At 41.4% G+C, this 19,476-nt stretch overlaps 1 protein-coding gene across 1 annotated transcript in view; it reads right to left on the bottom strand.

Moving 5' to 3' along the window:
• Positions 1-19,476, bottom strand: part of LOC131520848 (uncharacterized) — a 45,180-nt gene that overhangs the window by 9,683 nt on the left and 16,021 nt on the right. The window contains exons 4-7 of the mRNA XM_058745360.1: positions 15,201-15,409; positions 14,885-15,019; positions 10,366-10,520; positions 63-201 (exon numbers count right to left, since the gene is read on the bottom strand). Of these exons, the coding sequence (XP_058601343.1) occupies positions 63-201; positions 10,366-10,520; positions 14,885-15,019; positions 15,201-15,409 (638 nt within the window). The remainder of the gene's footprint in view (positions 1-62; positions 202-10,365; positions 10,521-14,884; positions 15,020-15,200; positions 15,410-19,476) is intronic.

Here is a 19,476-nt window from a genome sequence, read left to right as displayed (position 1 = left end):
ATGCTACATAGTATACAGTGTGAAGAAATATGTTATAGAAATACAGAAATGTGTTGCCAAACCTAGAGTTCTGAGTCCCTCTGGGTCTACTTTTTGTGCCATTCTCAGTGCTTCCGTTGTTGCTATGTCAACATTGCAGGGCACAACAACTAAAATGATGGTTTCACTTTTTGCAGCATATTTCAGTATTAAAGATTTGATCTAAAAGGATAAAGTGTTCTCTGGTTAGGGAGAAGAGAATCATCAAGTCAACATGAAATATCATGGAATCCATTTTACTTCTGTGATGAGAATAAAACATGTTGTGCAGGACTGTATCCATCAGAAAATGGTTGGATGGTGAAAAGACAAAGTGTTGATCTGGGATTTTTACAGATTTGAAACTAACTGTTAAAACTATCAAAAATGTAATATGTTTAATACATTTTTAACACATTAAATTGTACAGCTAGGAGAGAGTGGGGTGATTTGAGCCTGTGGGGAAGTTGAGTCACCCCTTGTTTCTAGGGAACCATAAACAAAACCAGAGGTGTCATGCCCATTCAAAGAAAGGGGGCACGTGCCCCCTCAGATTTTTGAGCCAAGTGGATTTTGAATGCAGCTTCCAAAAGACAAAAAATAGCCGATTAATATTTTCTATATTTGATACAATCACACCAGCGTGACTAAATCGTTCAGTGCGTCTATCATCAGCTGCTAAAATATTATAACCAATCACACACGATGCTGTTGAGCTTATGAATGCAATGACCAATCAGAGACGTTCAGATGAGTCATCGCTAAAATGCCGGTGTTTTCACTCGCTCGCTGACTGAATACCTCTTTCTAGCGAATTCTCTCCTTAAACAACAAAGTGAAAATGTGTGTACGAATCTGCAAGATATTAATTTCATAGTGTAAATCAAGATATTTCATGATATAGTTAATGTGTTTGGGAATGTTTTGAATAAAAAGGAAAAAAATAAAACATAAGTGCTGTTGTGCCCCCGACTCGTGCCCCTCAAAAATAATGACGCCCCTGAACAAAACTGTTAATGTGACCATAAATATTTGAATACTTATCAGTTTTACTTACCCTGTGATGGAGAGAGGGCCATTGAATAATTAGTAACTACTTTTCTTAACTTGATTTTGGTCTGAAATTTTTAAATATGCCTTGTTGAAGAAAATTGGCAGTTTTTTTCAAGTGAGATGTTGAGTATTTGCCCAGTGCTATAAGATCAATTGCAATCAGGTTTTTTTTCCCCCTTTCTCTTCAATTCTTTCTTTCTTTCCTTTAAAGTTGTAAACTTTATCTTTAAATCAAACTTTCAAAAAGTCATCCATCCAGGGCGTTTCCTGCCCAGTCCATCAAAAGGTTCACACACAGATTTTAAGGCAGCATCCTCGAGTTGTATCCTCCTTTTTTAACCTTTCAAGAGGGACATGTCAGGGGTGTTCATTAAGCTCACTCTTGTTTATTTTTTTAACTATATTGGCAATTATTATTCGAGCACACTCCAGGATTATGGGGGTTAAAGCAGGAGATAAGGAATATATACAGTGCCACTCACTAATATTGGCACCCATGGTAAATATGAGCAAAGGTGGCTGTGAAAATAAATCTGTATCATTTATCTTTTTGATCTTTCATACAAACAATTCTAAACGTTCGTTGAAGTAAAACAATTTAAAGTGGGGTGAAACTCACATTATGAAATAAAGTCTGCGTGTACACCCTGTTCTTGTTAATTCTAGAGAGGAATTTAATTAAATTAATTTACAAAATATTCAAATTATCTCAAAATTTACAGAAATATTATTATGGTTTAACCCAGCAATCCGCATTGGTAAAAAGATGGTTTACTGGAAGTACTGGCACCAGTAGGGTATAAGCATAATTAACTATTTATATGAGGATGGGGTGTTAAGGTCATATGAAAATGTAATTAAATGTTATAATCTTGTATTAAAAGAAAACATTTGGAAGTTTCTACAGTTATGTAATTGTATATTGTCTAATGGCCCTGTGGTCGACAACCCTGTCTTAAGATACACTGTAAAACCCAACAGTTAGGGTAACACAAACCGTTTGAGTAAACCGATTGCCTTAAAAACCTGACAAGTTAGGTTAACTCAAACCGTTTGAGGAAACTTATTGTCTTAAAACATTTAAGTTTTTTTTTTTTTTTTAAACTAATAGTTATGAGTGCTCTGAACTTATTTCAGTTGAGTTCACTAAATAAGAGCTATGCTCAACAAGTCATGGTAACACAAGTTTTTAAAACTAACAATTATGATTTCGCTGCACTTATTTCAGTTGAGTTCATTAAAATAAGATATACATTGCAGTTAAGTAATTAAGTGCTGATTGAGCATTAGTGATGAACACCTGCTGTTAACAAACAGAATCACTGACAGAAATAGAAACACAAGAACAACAACTGACTTTAAACACATGCTTAGATGAAACAACCAACTACTGATCATTTTCTCTGGGCTTTTGAGTTGTAACAAATATGTTTGAAGAACACGTGGTTACAACAGCCAGAAAAAAAGAAAGAGAGAGAAACAAAAAAAACTACTAACACAAAAGTCAAGGGTCAAGAGCCCAACTAAAGCAGACACTGATCTCCAACATGGTTACTTCAATTGAAACAATAAATCAACATCTAAACCTTAGTTAATTCTCAATAAGATCTTCTGTAGATGTCTGACAGAAATAAAGTCAGTCTGGTTATTAATAAGTGGAGCTGGTGATGCTGTTTGTGGGGTTGTTTAATCAGATCTAAGGCTATGGCTGAAGTCAGTAGAAGTAGTTCCCTATCTGTCGGTCACTACGAGTTATGTCGTGACGACATAGGGGATTTACTTGGGAGCCCCAATCATCTCTGATTTAAGAGAAAACGCCATTGAATATTGGCTAGTGGATTTTGCATACCTGCGCCACTCCCCGTGCACACGGGTATAAATAGGCGGCAGGTGCATTCACTCATTAGGCTTTTTGCTTCGGAGCCGAGTGGATGAGAAGAGTGCTGATCTCCACAAAAGCCTTCATCTTTATTTTGTTCCTGGTTGGCGTCACGGTGCAGTCAGCGGAGTCCCTACCAGCAGCGATTCCCCTGGGCACTTCAACTAAGAGAGCAAATTCTAAAAGAGCAAATCACGAACGGTCGCGTCTTTTTCAAGATGTCGTTCCGTTCGTGTATTCTTGGTTGCGGTCGTTACCTGTCTGCGGATGACGGACACGATCGTTGTCTTCGGTGTCTGGGTCTCCAGCACACCGAAGCTGCGTCAGGATGACTCATGCGCCTGTTGTGGCGCATGAGCATGACATCACTGCGATCTCGCCTTTCTTTTCTGAAAAGATTGGCACCCTCTGCCGCCACCCGTCCCGATCTCTAGCTCGAGTAGAGGATCGCCGGCTGGCGCTCTGGGAGATCTGAGGGTTACAGTAAGAGCTTCTCCGCCGGTACGTCCCCACGGACCTCTTACTCCTCACGCAGCGAATGTCCCGTCCGGCTCCCGGGTGATTTCGCTGGTTCGTCCCACGGGCGCCCAGCATTTCATTCGGTGCGCCGCCCGAAGATACGATGTCGATCGCAGCATCGGGGGATGGGCTTACGTCCTCTGAGGATGACGGTGCATCGGAGATGCCCCTTCGGTGTGGTCGCCGCCGCCGCACCAGACCCAGAGTTGACGGCCATGCTTGCCGGGCAGCCGAGAGCATCGGGCTGGAGGTCAACAGACCGCCCAGTCCCGAGCCCTCGCGGCTGGATGATTGGTTTCTCGGAGCGAGGCGCGGCTCACAACCGCGCCCTACTCCGGTTCCTTTTTTCCCGGAGGTGCATGAGGAGCTGACGAAGTCGTGGATGGCCCCTTTCACGGCCAGAAGCCGCTCGTCCATCTTCTCCGTCCTTACTACCCTCGACGGCGGGCTGCCAGGGGTGCGGGCATTCCCCAGGTGGAGAGAGCGGTCGCGGTGCACTTGTGCCCGCAAACGCCGCCACTTGGAGGAATCGTCCGTCTCCGTCCAAAGCCTGTAAGCTGACGGCCGCGGCCGCGCCAAAGCTTATAGTGCGGCGGGCCAGGCAGCCTCTGCCCTGCATGCCATGGCTATCCTGCAGGTTCACCAAGCCAAGGCACTCAAACAAATGCACGAGGGTAGTACCGACCGGGGTTGATGCAGGAGCTGCGCCGCGGCGACTGACTTCGCTCTGAGCGACGAAAGTCACAGCGGTCCCTCGGAAGGCGATGTCCGCCATGGTGGTCCAAGAACGCCATCTCTGGCTCAACCTGGCAGAGATGAAGGATGTCGACAAAGCACGCTTTCTCGACGCCCCATCTCCCAGTCTGGGCTATTCGGCGACACTGTCGAGGGCTTTGCCCAGCAATTCTCGGCAGTGCAGAAGCAGACAGAGGCAATCCAGCACATCCTGCCCGGCGTGACGCACCGTCAATCGCTGCCCCCGGGGCCAGGCCTCCGTCTGCTCGTCACCGTGGGCGCCCTCCTGCGTCCTCCACGAGCCGCTCCGCCCCGTGCTGAATCGGCACCTAGGCCGGCGCGTCGAGCCTCTCGCAGGAGTGCGGCGTCCCCCGCGTCTCAGCCGGCCCCCAAGTCACGGAAGTCGACGAGGCGGCCCTGACGCTGGCAACCCGGAGATGTTGGAGTTTGCTCTTTCCCAGGAGACGACGAGGATAGCGTCGCTCCTTCCCCCGGAGGAGGGCCGGGTGGAGAATCCTGTGTTTCATTTTGTTTCTGTTCCGCCGCTGGCCCAAGGGCCGGCGGCACCCACAAAATCACAGAAAGAGCAAATTCCTTCCCCTCTGGGTTTTCAGGTCCACGGGCCGACAGTGTGCGACGCATTGCCTCCTCACTCTCGCCCGCGACCCATCTTGCCAGCGGCCAAGAGAGTGCGGTTCGGGGACGCAGTGCCTCCCCACGCGCCTCTAGCCAGTCCCCTCGGGGACCCAGGGAGTTTTGCGAGGATGCCTCAGAACGCACAGCCTTCTGTAACATCCCGCTCTACTCCCCTTCGCTGCACCACCACAGGTACATCGATCGTGCCGTTGGAGCCACTTGCACGGCGTCTGGAGGCGTGGCTCACGCTGCCCAGCCCGTCTCGTTGGCTCACGCGCACGATTCGACTCGCTCTGCGATTCAGTTGCCAGGCGACCTCCCAAGTTCAGTGGCGTTCTCGAGACCTCGGTGGTAGCTCGGAACGCTCCTGTCTTGCGCGAGGAGATTGCTGTCCTCCTGGCAAAGGGTGCAATCGAGCCGGTCCCTCCAGCCGAGATGAGGCAAGGGTTTTACAGCCCTTACTTCATCGTACCCAAGAAAGGCGGTGGTCTTCGACCAATTCTGGACCTGCGAGTCCTGAACCGGGCCCTACACAGGCTCCCGTTCAAGATGCTGACGCACAGGCGCATTATAAAGTGCGTCCAGCCCCAGGATTGGTTTGCAGCGATCGACCTGAAGGACGCTTACTTTCATGTTTCGATCCTTCCGCGACACAGACCGTTCCTACGGTTTGCGTTCGAGGGTCGGGCATGGCAGTACAGGGTCCTCCCCTTCGGGCTGTCCCTATCTCCCCGTGTCTTCACGAAGGTCATAGAGGGCGCCCTTGCCCCTTTAAGGGAAGTGGGCGTCAGGATCCTCAATTATCTCGACGATTGGCTCATTTTGGCCCAGTCGCGAGAGCAGTTGTGCGATCACAGGGACAGGGTGCTCCGGCACCTCAGCCAGTTGGGGCAGAGAATCTCTTTTCTCGGTGTGGAGTTAGACTCTGTGAGTATGACGGTGCGCCTCTCGGAGGACCGCGCCCAGTCAGTGCTGAACTGCCTGAGTTCCTTCAGAGGCAGGACTGTGGTTCCGCTGAAACAGTTTCAGAGGCTCCTGGGGCATATGGCATCCGCAGCCGCAGTCACGCCACTCGGATTGCTTCATATGAGACCACTTCAGCACTGGTTGCACTCCCGAGTCCCGAGGTGGGCATGGCGTCGCGGAACGCCGTGTGAACATCACACAGGAGTGTCGTCGCTCCTTCAGCCCCTGGACGGACCTTGCCTTTCTACGGGCCGGGTTGCCCCTAGAACAAGTGTCCCGGCATGTCGTTGTCACGACGGATGCCTCCAGTACGGGTTGGGGCGCTACATGCAACGGGCAGGCAGCCTCGGGGCCCTGGACAGGGCCTCGACTGCTTTGGCACATCAACTGCCTAGAGTTGTTGACAGTGCATCTAGCTTTGCGGCAGTTCCGGCCACTGCTGCTCGGCAAGCACGTGTTGGTCCGTACGGACAACACTGCGACTGTTTCGTACATCAACCGGTTGGGAGGTGTACGATCACGTCGCATGTCTCAGCTCGCCCGCCATCTCCTCCTCTGGAGTCAGACGCGGCTCAAGTCGCTGCGTGCTGTCCATATTCCGGGGGAGCTCAATCGTGCGGCCGACGCGCTCTCACGACAGCTCACGTTCCCCGGAGAATGGCGACTCCATCCCGAGACAGTCCGGCTGATCTGGAGTCGATTCGGGGAAGCTCAGGTAGACCTGTTTGCTTCCGAGTCCTCCACTGCCAGCTGTATTACTCCTGACCGAGGCCCCTCGGCACGGATGCACTGGCACACAGCTGGCCTCGGGCTCTGCGCAAGTATGCGTTTCCCCCAGTGAGCCTGCTCGCACAGACACTGTGCAAGGTCAGGGAAGACAAGGAGCAGGTCCTGCTGGTCGCGCCGTACTGGCCCACCCGGACCTGGTTTCCCGAACTCATACTCCTTGCGACAGCTCTTCCTGGCGCATCCCTCTGAGGAAGGACCTCCTTTCTCAGGGCTTGGCACCATATGGCACCCGCGTCCAGATCTGTGGAACCTCCACGTGTGGCTCCTGGACGGGACGCGGCAGACTTGAGCGGTCTCCCACGGACTGTGGTAGAGACCATCACTCAGGCTAGAGCTCCTTCAACAAGGCAAGCCTATGCACTGAAGTGGAGTCTGTTCGCGAACTGGTGTTCTTCTCGCCGAGAAGACCCCCGAAGAGGCACGATTGGAGTAGTGCTTTCTTTCCTGCAAGAAAGGTTGGGCGTAGGCTGTCACCCTCCACCTTGAAGGTGTATGTGGCTGCTATTGCGGCCCATCACGATGCAGTGGACGGCGGTCCCTGGGAAAGCACGATCTCATCGTGAGGTTCCTGAGGGGTGCCAGGAGGTTGAACCCTCCTAGGCCACCCCTGATGCCCCTGGGATCTCTCTATTGTCCTGGCTGGGCTTCAGAGGGGTCCCTTTGAGCCGCTGGACTCAGTTGAGCTTAAGTTCCTGTCTGCTAAGACAGCGCTCCTGACAGCTCACTTCCATCAAGAGGGTCGGGGACCTCCAAGCATTTTCGGTGAGCGAAGAGTGCCTTGTGTTCGGGCGGTCTACTCTCACGTTGTCCTGAGACCCCGGCCTGGATCGTGCCTAAGGTTCCCACCACGCCCTTCCGCGATCAGGTGGTGAACCTGCAAGCCCTGCCCTCGGAGGAGGCAGATCCAGCCTTGGCGTTGCTGTGTCCCGTAAGAGCGTTGCGCATATACGTGGACCGCACCCAGAGCTTTAGAAGCTCTGAGCAGCTCTTTGTCTGCCACGGAGGTCAGCAGAAAGGAAGGCTGTCTCCAAGCAGAGGTTGGCCCACTGGATAGTGGATGCCATCGCCTTGGCGTACCAATCCCAAGGCGAGCCGTGCCCCCTAGGGGTGAGGGCTCACTCCACACGGAGTGTTGCCTCCTCCTATGCGTTGGCGCACGGCGCCTCTCTGCCAGACATCTGTAGAGCTGCGGGCTGGGCGACACGAACACCGTTGCGAGATTTTACAATCTCCGCACCGAGCCAGTTTCTTCCGTGTGTTGGGTAACAGGTAAGTGGCGGGAAGAGCTGGCGGTGTCACGCTTGCTGCGCCATTCCCCTCACCCGGGGATACGGCGCGTTTTCCTCCTCCAGTTCAGTTCCCGGACGGCGAACCCTGGTGGAGTTCCTCCAGCACCCCGGCAGTCAGACTGGGCGGAGCAGTCTGACGCCAGGCCCAGTATTTGTGTTAGCTCGCCGGGTCTCCGGTCAGCCCCTGTACTGGGCTAGGTGTCCGTATGGCTTGATTCCCTTCGGGTAATCCCATATGTGTATTCTACCACGGTAAGGTTTCCCTCACGGTAAACCCGTGTCTTCCCTTTGACAGAGCCTTCTGTCAGGCCCTGCTGGCAGCTCTCCTCCCTACCCCTAGGTAGGATCTGCCCCAGGGTCCAGTCGTATGTAGTACTGCCCCAGGCCTGGGTCAGTCCATATCAGTGTCTCCACATGTTACCTCCCTTGGGCAGGATGTGGCCTCCGTGGCGCCCTTCTCTGGAAGGCTCGCTTCCCGTCGTTACTGCCAAGCTGTAACAACAAATAGGAAAGACTTGAAGCTATCTTTCATTGAAGGTCGAAATCCTTCCGACTTCTGTGGGAAAAGGAACAGCGGCAGCTATCTCCAGCAGCGATGTACTCAGTGGTCCCTGCGGGCACCAAGGTTAGCAATTTGCGCTGGGGCGATGGGAAGGTTGCGACCTTCGCATGGCATTTGTCTGTCACGCCGCTTGTCAGCATCTGCATGCCACAAGGTTGTGACGGGGTTCAGGTTGTGGCGCTTTCCATAAGACCCTATGTCGTCACGACATAACTCGTAGTGACCGACAGATAGGGAACGTCTCGATTACGTCACGTAACCCTCGTTCCCTGATGGAGGAACGGAGACGTTATGTCCCCATGCCACAATCTTGAACCATCGCTGGTTGCCAGGGACTCGTTCTCGGCTCCTCAGCGTAAAACCTAATGAGTGGATGCACCTGCCGCCTATTTATACCCGTGTGCACGGGAGTGGCGCAGGTATGCAAATCCACTAGCCAATATTCATTGGCGTTTTCTCTTAAATCAGAGATGATTGGGGCTCCCAAGTAAATCCCCTATGTCGTCACGACATAACGTCTCCGTTCCTCCATCAGGGGAACGAGGGTTACGACGTAACCGAGACGTTCTTTGTTTCTCTTTTCTTCAGTGATTCTGTTTGTTAACAGCAGGTGTTCATTACTAATGCTCAATCAGCACTTAATTAATCACTTAATTACTTAACTGTCAGTTTTAAAATTTACATGGTTTAAGCAAGGAATTGGTTTACTCACATGGTTTGAGTTACCCTAAATTGTTGGGTTTACAGTGTACTTAAAAAAAAAATATATATATATATATATATATATATATATATATATATATATATATATATATATCGTAAATCATCACAATTAAATAAAGCAGTAAACTCTTTCAGAAGCAGTGACTTGGGAAATTTAAGAACCATATGGCAGAGGGACATTGGTGAAGAAATTGACCCAGAAAAATTGTAAATGTATAAAAGAAGCAAGAGGAAGTTCACTCAGTATAAGATTCTTCATAGATATTAGCACACTTTGGTAAGACTTTACAGGATGAAATTGGTGAAAGACAATTTATGTTGGAAATGCCAGTTGGAAACAGGTACCTTTTTTACATTGTATTTGGGAATGTAGTCTTTTTAAAACCATACCTGAAACAAGTTATGGATGTCTTAAGTTGCTGGTATTGCTCCGAAATATCTTTAACCCCTAAATTGTGTCTGTTAGGTGACAAGTCTTAAATACCTAATGTTTCAAAGCGTGTATTTTCTGTTATTATGGTACGATGGCAAGTAGGATTATTTTGAGACACTGGAAGACAGTGAAAGCCCCAGAATTTAAAGAGTGGGCTAGTGTAGTAGTAGAAATTGCATCTTATGAATCCATGTTTAATCGAGTAAATGGTGTTAGAGAGGAGAGGTTGTCTCCCTGGGAAGAGTTTTGGACATATATTACTGTAATGTCTCAAAATGAATAGACAACTATATTGTGTTCTGTCTTGCATTGTATTTTAGTTCATGGTCAAAATGTGCCTGTAAAAATCTGTAACTTTGTATAATTATGGTAATGTTGTATTTCTGTTACCTATCAGCCAAAAAAAACACAAAAAAATAGCATGAGGTGAAAATGTTCAGTTTTACTGTAGCATAATCAATGGCACAGTTTAACCCCATGTGGCTCAATTTATCCTCTCCCTGGGCTCAATTTACCCCTCACTGGGGATAAGTTAAGTTTTTTATATTTTTTTTAGAAAGTCATATTTTAAAAGCAGTTTATTTTAAACCCAATGTGATTATCCCCAGGGATGCAACACATCCTGAAAATTATGTACATATTTTAGTTGGACATGTTACTGTCATGCTCTCACTTTAAAGACACCGCAAGTAAAAACTGCCTCAGCTCACCCCACTCCCCCTAAATCATATTTTTTTTTGGAGGAAACACCACATACACTCACCTGATCTCCAATATCCTCAGGTTGATCTTGCACAGGTACACGGGTTATACCAGGTAGATCGATCATAGTGAGGTCACAAACATCAGGAGATGAAATCTCCAAAGTAATGAGTTCATCACAGATTCCAACCGTATTTCCAGCCAGCTTGTTTTGAGCTGTTGAATTCAAAAGTATGCAACAGATAAACACAAGTAGATATAGTTTTTTTTTTTTTTTTTTTTTACTTTAATTTCTTTAAAAGGGTCATGAACTTCCTTTTTTTTTTTTTTTTGTACTGTTCTCTGAGGTCCCTTTATAATGTTTTCAATATTTTACATCAAAACCGTTTATTTTTATAAACTTTTATTATCAAAAATAATTTTGAAGTAATAAGCTATTTTCTGTCCTGTTTTTGACCCCCTCATCAGAATGCTTTGTTTGAACAGGCGTGGAGCAGGGGTTCTCAAAGTCTACATTCAAAGGTCCAAATCTGAATTTTCAATGTCAAAGGTCCGGAACAATTGTTTTCAATAAACATGCATAACAAATCAACACTTTTGTTTTTAATAAAGCGCTTTTTGCATTCAAAATACATTAATAACAATTGCAAAAGTGGCAAAACAATTAATTTAAGTTTCAGCAATAGAGGTCAACTAATATGGGTTTTTCTCTAGCCGATGCTGATATTTAGAAATCAGGGCAGCCGATGGCCAATATATGATGCCGATTTTTTTTATAAATTTTTGGGGCCGATATGTTTGCCAGATTTTCCTTTTTTTCCCCCTTCATCTTATAAAAGAGAGTATGAGTAAATGTTTATTGCAGGGCACAAGATAGCAATAGTAGTAGTAGTAGTAGTAGTAGCCTAATTCATAGTAATAATTCATGGCTCAAAACTTAAGAACCTTCTCAAAACATTTCTGAAGCATGCTTTTTGTTTGTTTGTTAACAGACACCAGTGTTTCCCACAGACTTGCAAATGCAATTTCATTCTCTGCAAGCAGGTGGTGCTGTTGGAGTTGGAGATATAGCGGTTTTCCCGGTAACGGCTGTAATCAAATATATGCGCTACGCTCATAAACATTACTTTATCAGGCATTACAGGGGTGTATTCCAGAAAACAGGTTATGTGACATACAGGGGTATGTTTGAGGATAAGTGAGCGGATAACCTCAGCTTTCGGTTCCAAATTCGAAGGTTACTTGGTATGTAAGTAACCATAGCAACTTGCTCTCTGAAGATAACCTGCTGCCGACCCATGTGTGAGATTATTATTTAAAATGTAATTAAAATGTAATAGATATATATATAGTTGTATGCTTATATAAGTAATAAACAAGGTTAGCCTACACTGTAAAACCCAACAAGTTAGGGTAACTCAAAAGTTTGAGGAAACTGATTGCCTTAAAACATTTAAGTTTTTTTTAAACTAATAGTGATGAGTACTCTGAACTTATTTCAGTTGAGTTCACTAAAATAAGATATACATTGCAGTTAAGTAATTAAGTGATTAATTAAGTGCTGATTGAGCATTAGTGATGAACACCTGCTGTTAACAAACAGAATCACTGACAGAAAGAGAAACACAAGAACAACAACTGACTTTAGACACATGCTTAGATGAAATCAACTGAAATAAAATACATTAAATCTCAAGATCTGATTAAACAACCCCACAAACAGCATCACCAGCTCCACTTATTAATAACCAGACTGACTTTATTTCTGTCAGACATCTACAGAAGATCTTATTGAGAATTAACTAAGGTTTAGATATTGATTTATTGTTTCATTTGAAGTAACCATGTTAGAGATCAGTGTCTGCTTTAGTTGGGCTCTTGAGCCTTGACTTCTGTGTTGGTAGCTTTTTTTTTGTTTTCTTTTTTTCTCTGGTTGTTGTAACCATGTGTTTTTCAAACATATTTGTTGCAACTCAAAAGCTCAGAGGAAGTGATCAGTAGTTGGTTGTTATGTATTTCTAATGACAATCATCTATTAGTGAGCTGATCTCATTGAGAATAAACACAACTCATTGTGTGTCTAACCTCTGGTTAAATGAATGTATTGATTATAGTAAAAGCGTTTCTAGAAGCCACTGGTTCTATGACAGTAAGCTAATATAAAGGACTTTCTAAACAGTTTGTCCACAAAAAGTTTTAAATTACAGAAGCAAGACTCACACATCAAGAATCAGCTTATGAACCTCAACAATGGTGACCATTAAAAAAATATAATAATAATTTTGCAATGCATGCTGGGTACTAGCATAGTACAAAACTCATCCATGGCTCCCAGCATGCATTGCTGCATGATTTTTTTTAAATTTATTTTTTAATGGTCACCATTGTTGAGGTTCACAAGCTGGTTCTTGATGTCTGTGTGAGTGCAATTGCTACTGTTTGGAAAGTCCTTTATATTAACTGACTATCACAGAAACAGTGGCTCTTAAAATCGCTTTTACTATAATCAATATGTTCATTCAATCAGAAATTAGACACGATGAGTCTATGTTAAATTTCTATGAGATCAGCTCACTAATAGATGAACGTCATTATAAATATATAACAACCAACTACTGATCATTTCCTCTAGGCTTTTGAGTTATAGCAAACATGTTCGAAGAACACATGGTTACAACAGCCAGAGAAAGAGAAGAAACAGAACTACTAACACAGAAGTCAAGGGTCAAGAGCCCAACTAAATCAGACACTGATCTCTAACATGGTTACTTCAATTGAAACAAATCAACATCTAAACCTCAGTTAATTCTCAATAAGATCTTCTGTAGATGTCAGTCTTGTTATTAATAAGTGGAGCTGGTCATGCTGTTTGTGGGGTTGTTTAATCAGATTTTTAGATTTAATGCATTTTATTTCAATTGATTTCATCTAAGCATGTGTCTAAAGTCAGTTGTTGTTCTTGTGTTTCTCTTTCTGTCAGTGATTCTGTTTGTTAACAGCAGGTGTTCATCACTAATGCTCAATCAGCACTTAATTAATCACTTAATTACTTAACTGCAATGTATATCTTATTTTAGTGAACTCGACTGAAATAAGTTCAGTGTACTCATAATTGTTAGATTTAAAAACTTAAAAGTTTTAAGACAATAAGTTTCATCAAATGTTTTGAGTTATCCTAACTTGGGTTTTTAAGGCAATTGGTTTACTCAAACGGTTTGAGTTACCGTGACTTGTTGGGCATAGATCTTATTTAGTGAACTCAGCTGAAATAAGTTCAGAGTACTCATAACTATTAGTTTTAAAAAACTTAAATATTTTAAGACAATAAGTTTCCTCAAACGGTTTGAGTTAACCTAACTTGTCAGGTTTTTAAGGCAATCAGTTTACTCAATCGGTTTGAGTTACCCTAACTGTTAGGTTTTACAGTGTATATATTGCTCTAATATGGTTATTATATTTTATTGGCATATATAACAGTTATCTGTATAAATTATAAAACTCTATTATGACAAGGTAATGTTTAATTTATTATATTAGCCTATATATATAAATATATATATATATATATATATATATATATATATATATATATATATTACATTTTATATTATCATCTCACACATGGATCGCATTTTCTATAATGTATTTCTATAAAAAAAATACATATCTGATATGACTTAATATATAATTAGCATCAAACAAACAATATAATTAAATGGGGAAAAAATAAAAATGATTGCAAAACCATCAATTAGGTGGCGATATGCACTAAGCATAAGGCCTACATGACCGTTGAATAGAAGAAGAAGAAATAAGCAGCATGGCGCGCTTATTCTTAGTGTCCGTTTCCATACTGACTCGTCGATTTGTCGCTCTGTTGAGAATGTCTTGAGCCTTAACCAGGAACATACTCTGAGTTGAATGAATTTACTCCCGAACGCGTTTTTAGAACCACATACCTCGAGTAAGCAAGGTTTGGGGTTAATCAACCGAAAGTTCAGGGTTTAGCTGACGGTAAGTTAACCGTGCTTTCTGGAATACACCCCTGTGTGTCCGCCTCTCTCATAAACACTACAAGCGAATCAGTGGGCGGGGCTAAACAGACAGTGATGTCCACCTTCTTCTGCGGTGCTTATCCACACTATTACATCATAGAGTAGAACATTCCACAAGCTGTCATTTCGGCAGACTGCCTTCAATATAAGCTGTTTTTAGACTAACGAGAAAGTTTGGAGTTCTGAAACTTACACAACGTTTTTATAGTACAAAATGTGATTTGTCTAAAGATCAAGGGATTTTTTGTTTCTCATCTCATGACCCATTTAATTTAAACTAAAGTAGCAAACATGATGCAGTGTTGTAAATCTAATTTACCTTTTAGAAATTAGAATTATTATTATTCCTACCATTCCAATTTACAGTTCAATACATCAATTGAAAGTGAAGCAAATTGTAATTGATTGTGATTGATTGATTTTCTGTTTGTGATTCTGTTGTTCACAGATTGAATATAGGCTAGCATATACAAGTTATTTTATGATGACAACATAAAATCTGTAAGAGTTTCTGTTGATACTGACCTTCTCTAACAAGTGTATCCACTTTTAATGGGTCATTAAAGGTCTCTCTGTGACCACTGTAAGAAATGATCCCCGACCATGGTGCATTTTTTACCTTCTGCAATTTCAGTTCAAGAGGACAGCGAGTGACAATACCTTAAAAAAAAAAAAATAAATAAAAAATAAAAAAACGGTTATTAGGAAGTTATTTTAAGAGAGGAGTTCTCAAATCTTGTTCATATACTCAATTGAAATGGGATACATTAACAAATAAAGGTGTCCTTTTTTTGTCCAGTATATTTGCAATAGATGCTGAAAGTAAAGCAAAACCTCTTACCACTTCCTCGAGGTAGAGCTACTCCAGAGAGTGCCTCCAAAACAGAGCTCTTTCCAGAACTCTGGTCTCCCACCACTGCAATGGATGGTAGGCCAATATCTTCATCAAGACCGATCAACCTCAGAGAGTCAATCAACTCAATTAAAGGCCGAACAGACTCAATGAAATGATTGTGGAATGCTCCTTCAGTTTGTGAGTCTAAAAATAAGCTTTATAATTAAAACATCAAAAGAGAAAAACAAACAGAAACATTATTTAGATCATCAGTTGGAGGTTCTAGAGTGGCAGAAAAAAATACTTCACTGCAGTACTTTAGCTACTCTAGTAGGAAATGCTATACAAAAATAAATAAAAATCAACATGCAAGTCTTACTGTATGTTAACTTTATTTTATTTCTTATAGTGATTTTGGTTGCAAAGACATTTGCCTTTCAAAATTTTCACACAATATTTTACAATTTTGTTTTCAATTATTATTCTAAATGATGGATTTTCATATTTTATGATTAAAAGTCTTTTAATATTTTAAGATTAAAAGTAGAACAATTCTAAAATGTATACATAAAAAGCAAGGGTAACACTTTATAATAACTGCACACTATGAATCATTAGTTAATCATTAGTAAATAGTCAATTCATTATTTATAAAGTATTGTTACAAAATTAATAGGCATTAGTAAGCAGTTTATAAAAACAGCTATAAATGTTTTGTTTTTGAGCATATCTATGATGTTTAATAATTGTATTTTCATACTTTATTAATGATCAATTTATAATTTCTAAATTATTACGTTATTTACAAACCAGTTATTTAGGAGTTGTCAGTGGTTCATAAGATCATTTAGAAAATGTGAGTAAATGATTAATAAACTATTTAAATGTACATTTATAAATCTTATTATTTAGACACATGATAATAGTTGCTCAGTGTGTTAATAAATGCTTTATTAACACATATTCCTGCTGTAATTCATGATTAAGTCAGGTAGTTATAAAACATTTAGTAGTTGCCAGCCATCTATTTTTGTGAGCTCATCTAAAGTGAGGACTATTCATACCTTGTAAAGCATTTACAAAGGAGAGTTAAAGGCTCATTTATCTTCCAAACAGACAAGTTAAACAAACACAACACCGAGGGATACAGAACACAGAAATATTTTTTCAAGATGCAAAAATGAAACTGTACAACTGTACAACTAAAAAGAAAAATTAAAGTGTACAGTTGGACAGTTTCATCTTTTTTTTTTAAATCTTGAAATAAATATTTCTGAGTTTTGTATCCCTCTGTGTTGTGTTTGTTTATTTTTTTCAGTTGGGAACATAAATGAGCCTTTAAATCTTTGTAATAGATATGCTTATAAATCAAGAACAAGGCATTTATAGCTGCACTGTAAAAAAATTGCTGTAAAATTTACAGTAACTTACTGGCAATTTTGGTTGCCAGTAAGACTGTAAATTTACAAGAGTACTGTAAATCAATAATTACAATTGTACTGTAAAAATACAGCAAACTCTTGCATGCTGTAAAATTGTTATGATGGTGTGTAAACATTTGGTAAACTTATTTCATTTGATTCTACTAAGAAGGAACATTTCTTAATATAAAACTGCAAACACTTAATTTGTAATAGTAAAGTTGCTAAAAACATGACTTTAACTCAAATCGTTGCAGTTTATCATCAGCTATAGCACACATGCATGTGGTAAAGCGCTTAACAGAGATCATCACTGTATCAGCAACTCTACAGTTACTGTCTTTAAATCAAGCAGCAGAACATCAGAATTTATGGCTCATCATTGACTGAAGCACAGGCTCTACTCTCCACCACAATGGTGACCCACAAAACTACATTAAACTAACAGATCTCTCTTGTGCAAAATAATACAGTTCAGTTAAAAATTTACTCTCCTTATAGATAACACCTGCTGTTAACAAGCAGAATCACTGAATGAAAGAGAAACAAGAACTACAACTGACTTCAGTCACAGCCTTAGATGAACTCAACTGAAATACAAGACATCATTAAATCTCTCAAGATCTGATTAAACAACTCCACAAACAGCATTACCAGCTTCACACATTACAATTAGACTTTATTTCTGTCATATGTCTATAAAAATAATTTGAGAATTAACAGAAGTTTATTTGTTTTATTGAAAACGTTTCGTTTGACCTCACCATTGTGGCGATCAGGGTTTGCTTTACTTGGGCTCTTGACCATCAAATTTTAATCTTAGTTTTTTTCTGGCTGCTGTAACTGTGTTTGTAAAGCGCGTTTGTTATAGCATGAAAAGCCAGGAAAATGTGTGATTGCGTGCTTTTGATTGATTACTGATAATGATGTAATCATTATCTAGTGGCTTGATTCACTGATCTCATTCAGAGGCTGATCTTAAAATACATGGTGTGGATTCTTTTATTTGTTAGTTTGGTGTTGTTTACAGCCGCTATATGAACCTGAATGAGACGACAAACTGCTACTGAAAAATTTTAAAAATGTCTTATGCACAAAACTTTTAGTACTACGGCAGCAATTAGACACACACAGACATCAAGAATCAGTGTATGAATCTCAACAATGGTGACAATCAAAAGCTTAATGCTGCAATTCATGCTGGGTACCAGCACAATACAAAACTCACCCATGAATCCCAGCATGCATTGCGGCATGAATAAATTATGCCGCTGAATTGTTCACTTATTGTCTTTAATTCTTACTATGTGCTTTTATTTTTTATTTTTTTGTGTTGAGTTTTAGTAGCATGTTTTGTGATGTTCAGAGTTGATCTGTTTATTTATTTTGTTGATTGTCACCGTTGTTGAGATTCATACGCTGATTCTTGATGTCTGTGTGTGTCTAGCTGTTGCTGTAGTACTAAAAGTTTTGTGCATGAGACATCTTTAAAATTTTTCATTAGCAGTTTGTTGTCTCATTCAAGGTCATATAGCGATTGTAAACACACACAAACACAAAAAAAGATACCCACACCATGTTTTTAAAGATCAGCATCTGAATGAGATCAGTGAATCAGGCCACTAGATAATGATTACATCATTATCAATAATCAATCAAAAGCAAATTTTTCTGGGTTTTCTTGCTATAACATATGTGCTTTACAAACACAGTTACATCAGCCAGAAAAAAGCTAAGATTAAAAATTGATGGTCAAGAGCCCAACTAAAGCAAACCATACCCGCCACAATGGTGAGGTCACACTAAACGTTTTCAATAAAACAACTAAACTTCTGTTAATTCTCAAATAATTTTTATAGACATATAACAGAAATAAAGTCAAATTGTAATGTGTGAAGCTGGTAATGCTGTTTGTGGAGTTGTTTATAATCAGATCTTGAGAGATTTAATGATGTCTTGTATTTCAGTTGAGTTCATCTAAGGCTGTGGCTGAAGTCAGTTGTAGTTCTTGTTTCTCTTTCATTCAGTGATTCTGCTTGTTAACAGCAGGTATTATCTATAAGGAGAGTAAATATTTAACTGAACTGTATTATTTTGCACAAGAGCTCTATTAGTTTAATTTAGTTTTGTGGGTCACCATTGTGGTGGAGAGTAGAGCCTGTGCTTCAGTCAATGATGAGCCACAAACACTGATGTTCTGCTGCTTTATTTAAAGACAGTAACTGTAGAGTTGCTGATACAGTGATGATTTCTTTGTTAAGTGCTTTACCACATGCATGTGTGCTATAGCTGATGATAAACTGCAACAATTTGAGTTAAAGTCATGTTTTTAGTAATTTTACTATTATAAATTAAGTGTTTGCAGTTTTATGTTAAGAAATGTTCCTTCTTAGTAGAATCAAATGAAATAAGTTTACCAAATGTTTACACCATCACAGCAATTTTTACAGCATGCAAGAGTTTGCTGTATTTTTACAGTACAATTGTAATTATTGATTTACAGTACTCTTGTAAATTTACAGTCTTACTGGCAACCAAAATTGCCAGTAAGTTACTGTCAATTTTACAGCAATTTTTTACAGTGTGCCAGTAAGTTACTGTAAATTTTACAGCAATTTTTTACAGTGTACAAACTGCTTACTAATGACTATTAATGTTGGGACAATGCTTTATGAAGGATGAACTGACTATTTACTAATGCATACCTAATGATTCATAGAGTGCAGTTATTATAAAGTGTTACCAAAGCAAGTTGAAATAATGTAAATTATGTACTGTACCTCTCTTCTTGAGAATCAAAGTCTGAGTTTTGTCTTGTCCATAGTTTTCTGAAACAGAATGAAAATAATAATAATAATAAT

Source organism: Onychostoma macrolepis, chromosome 15 (genome assembly GCF_012432095.1).
Source record: "Onychostoma macrolepis isolate SWU-2019 chromosome 15, ASM1243209v1, whole genome shotgun sequence".
Lineage (NCBI taxonomy): Eukaryota > Metazoa > Chordata > Actinopteri > Cypriniformes > Cyprinidae > Onychostoma > Onychostoma macrolepis.
This window is presented reverse-complemented; position numbering and strand designations above follow the sequence as displayed.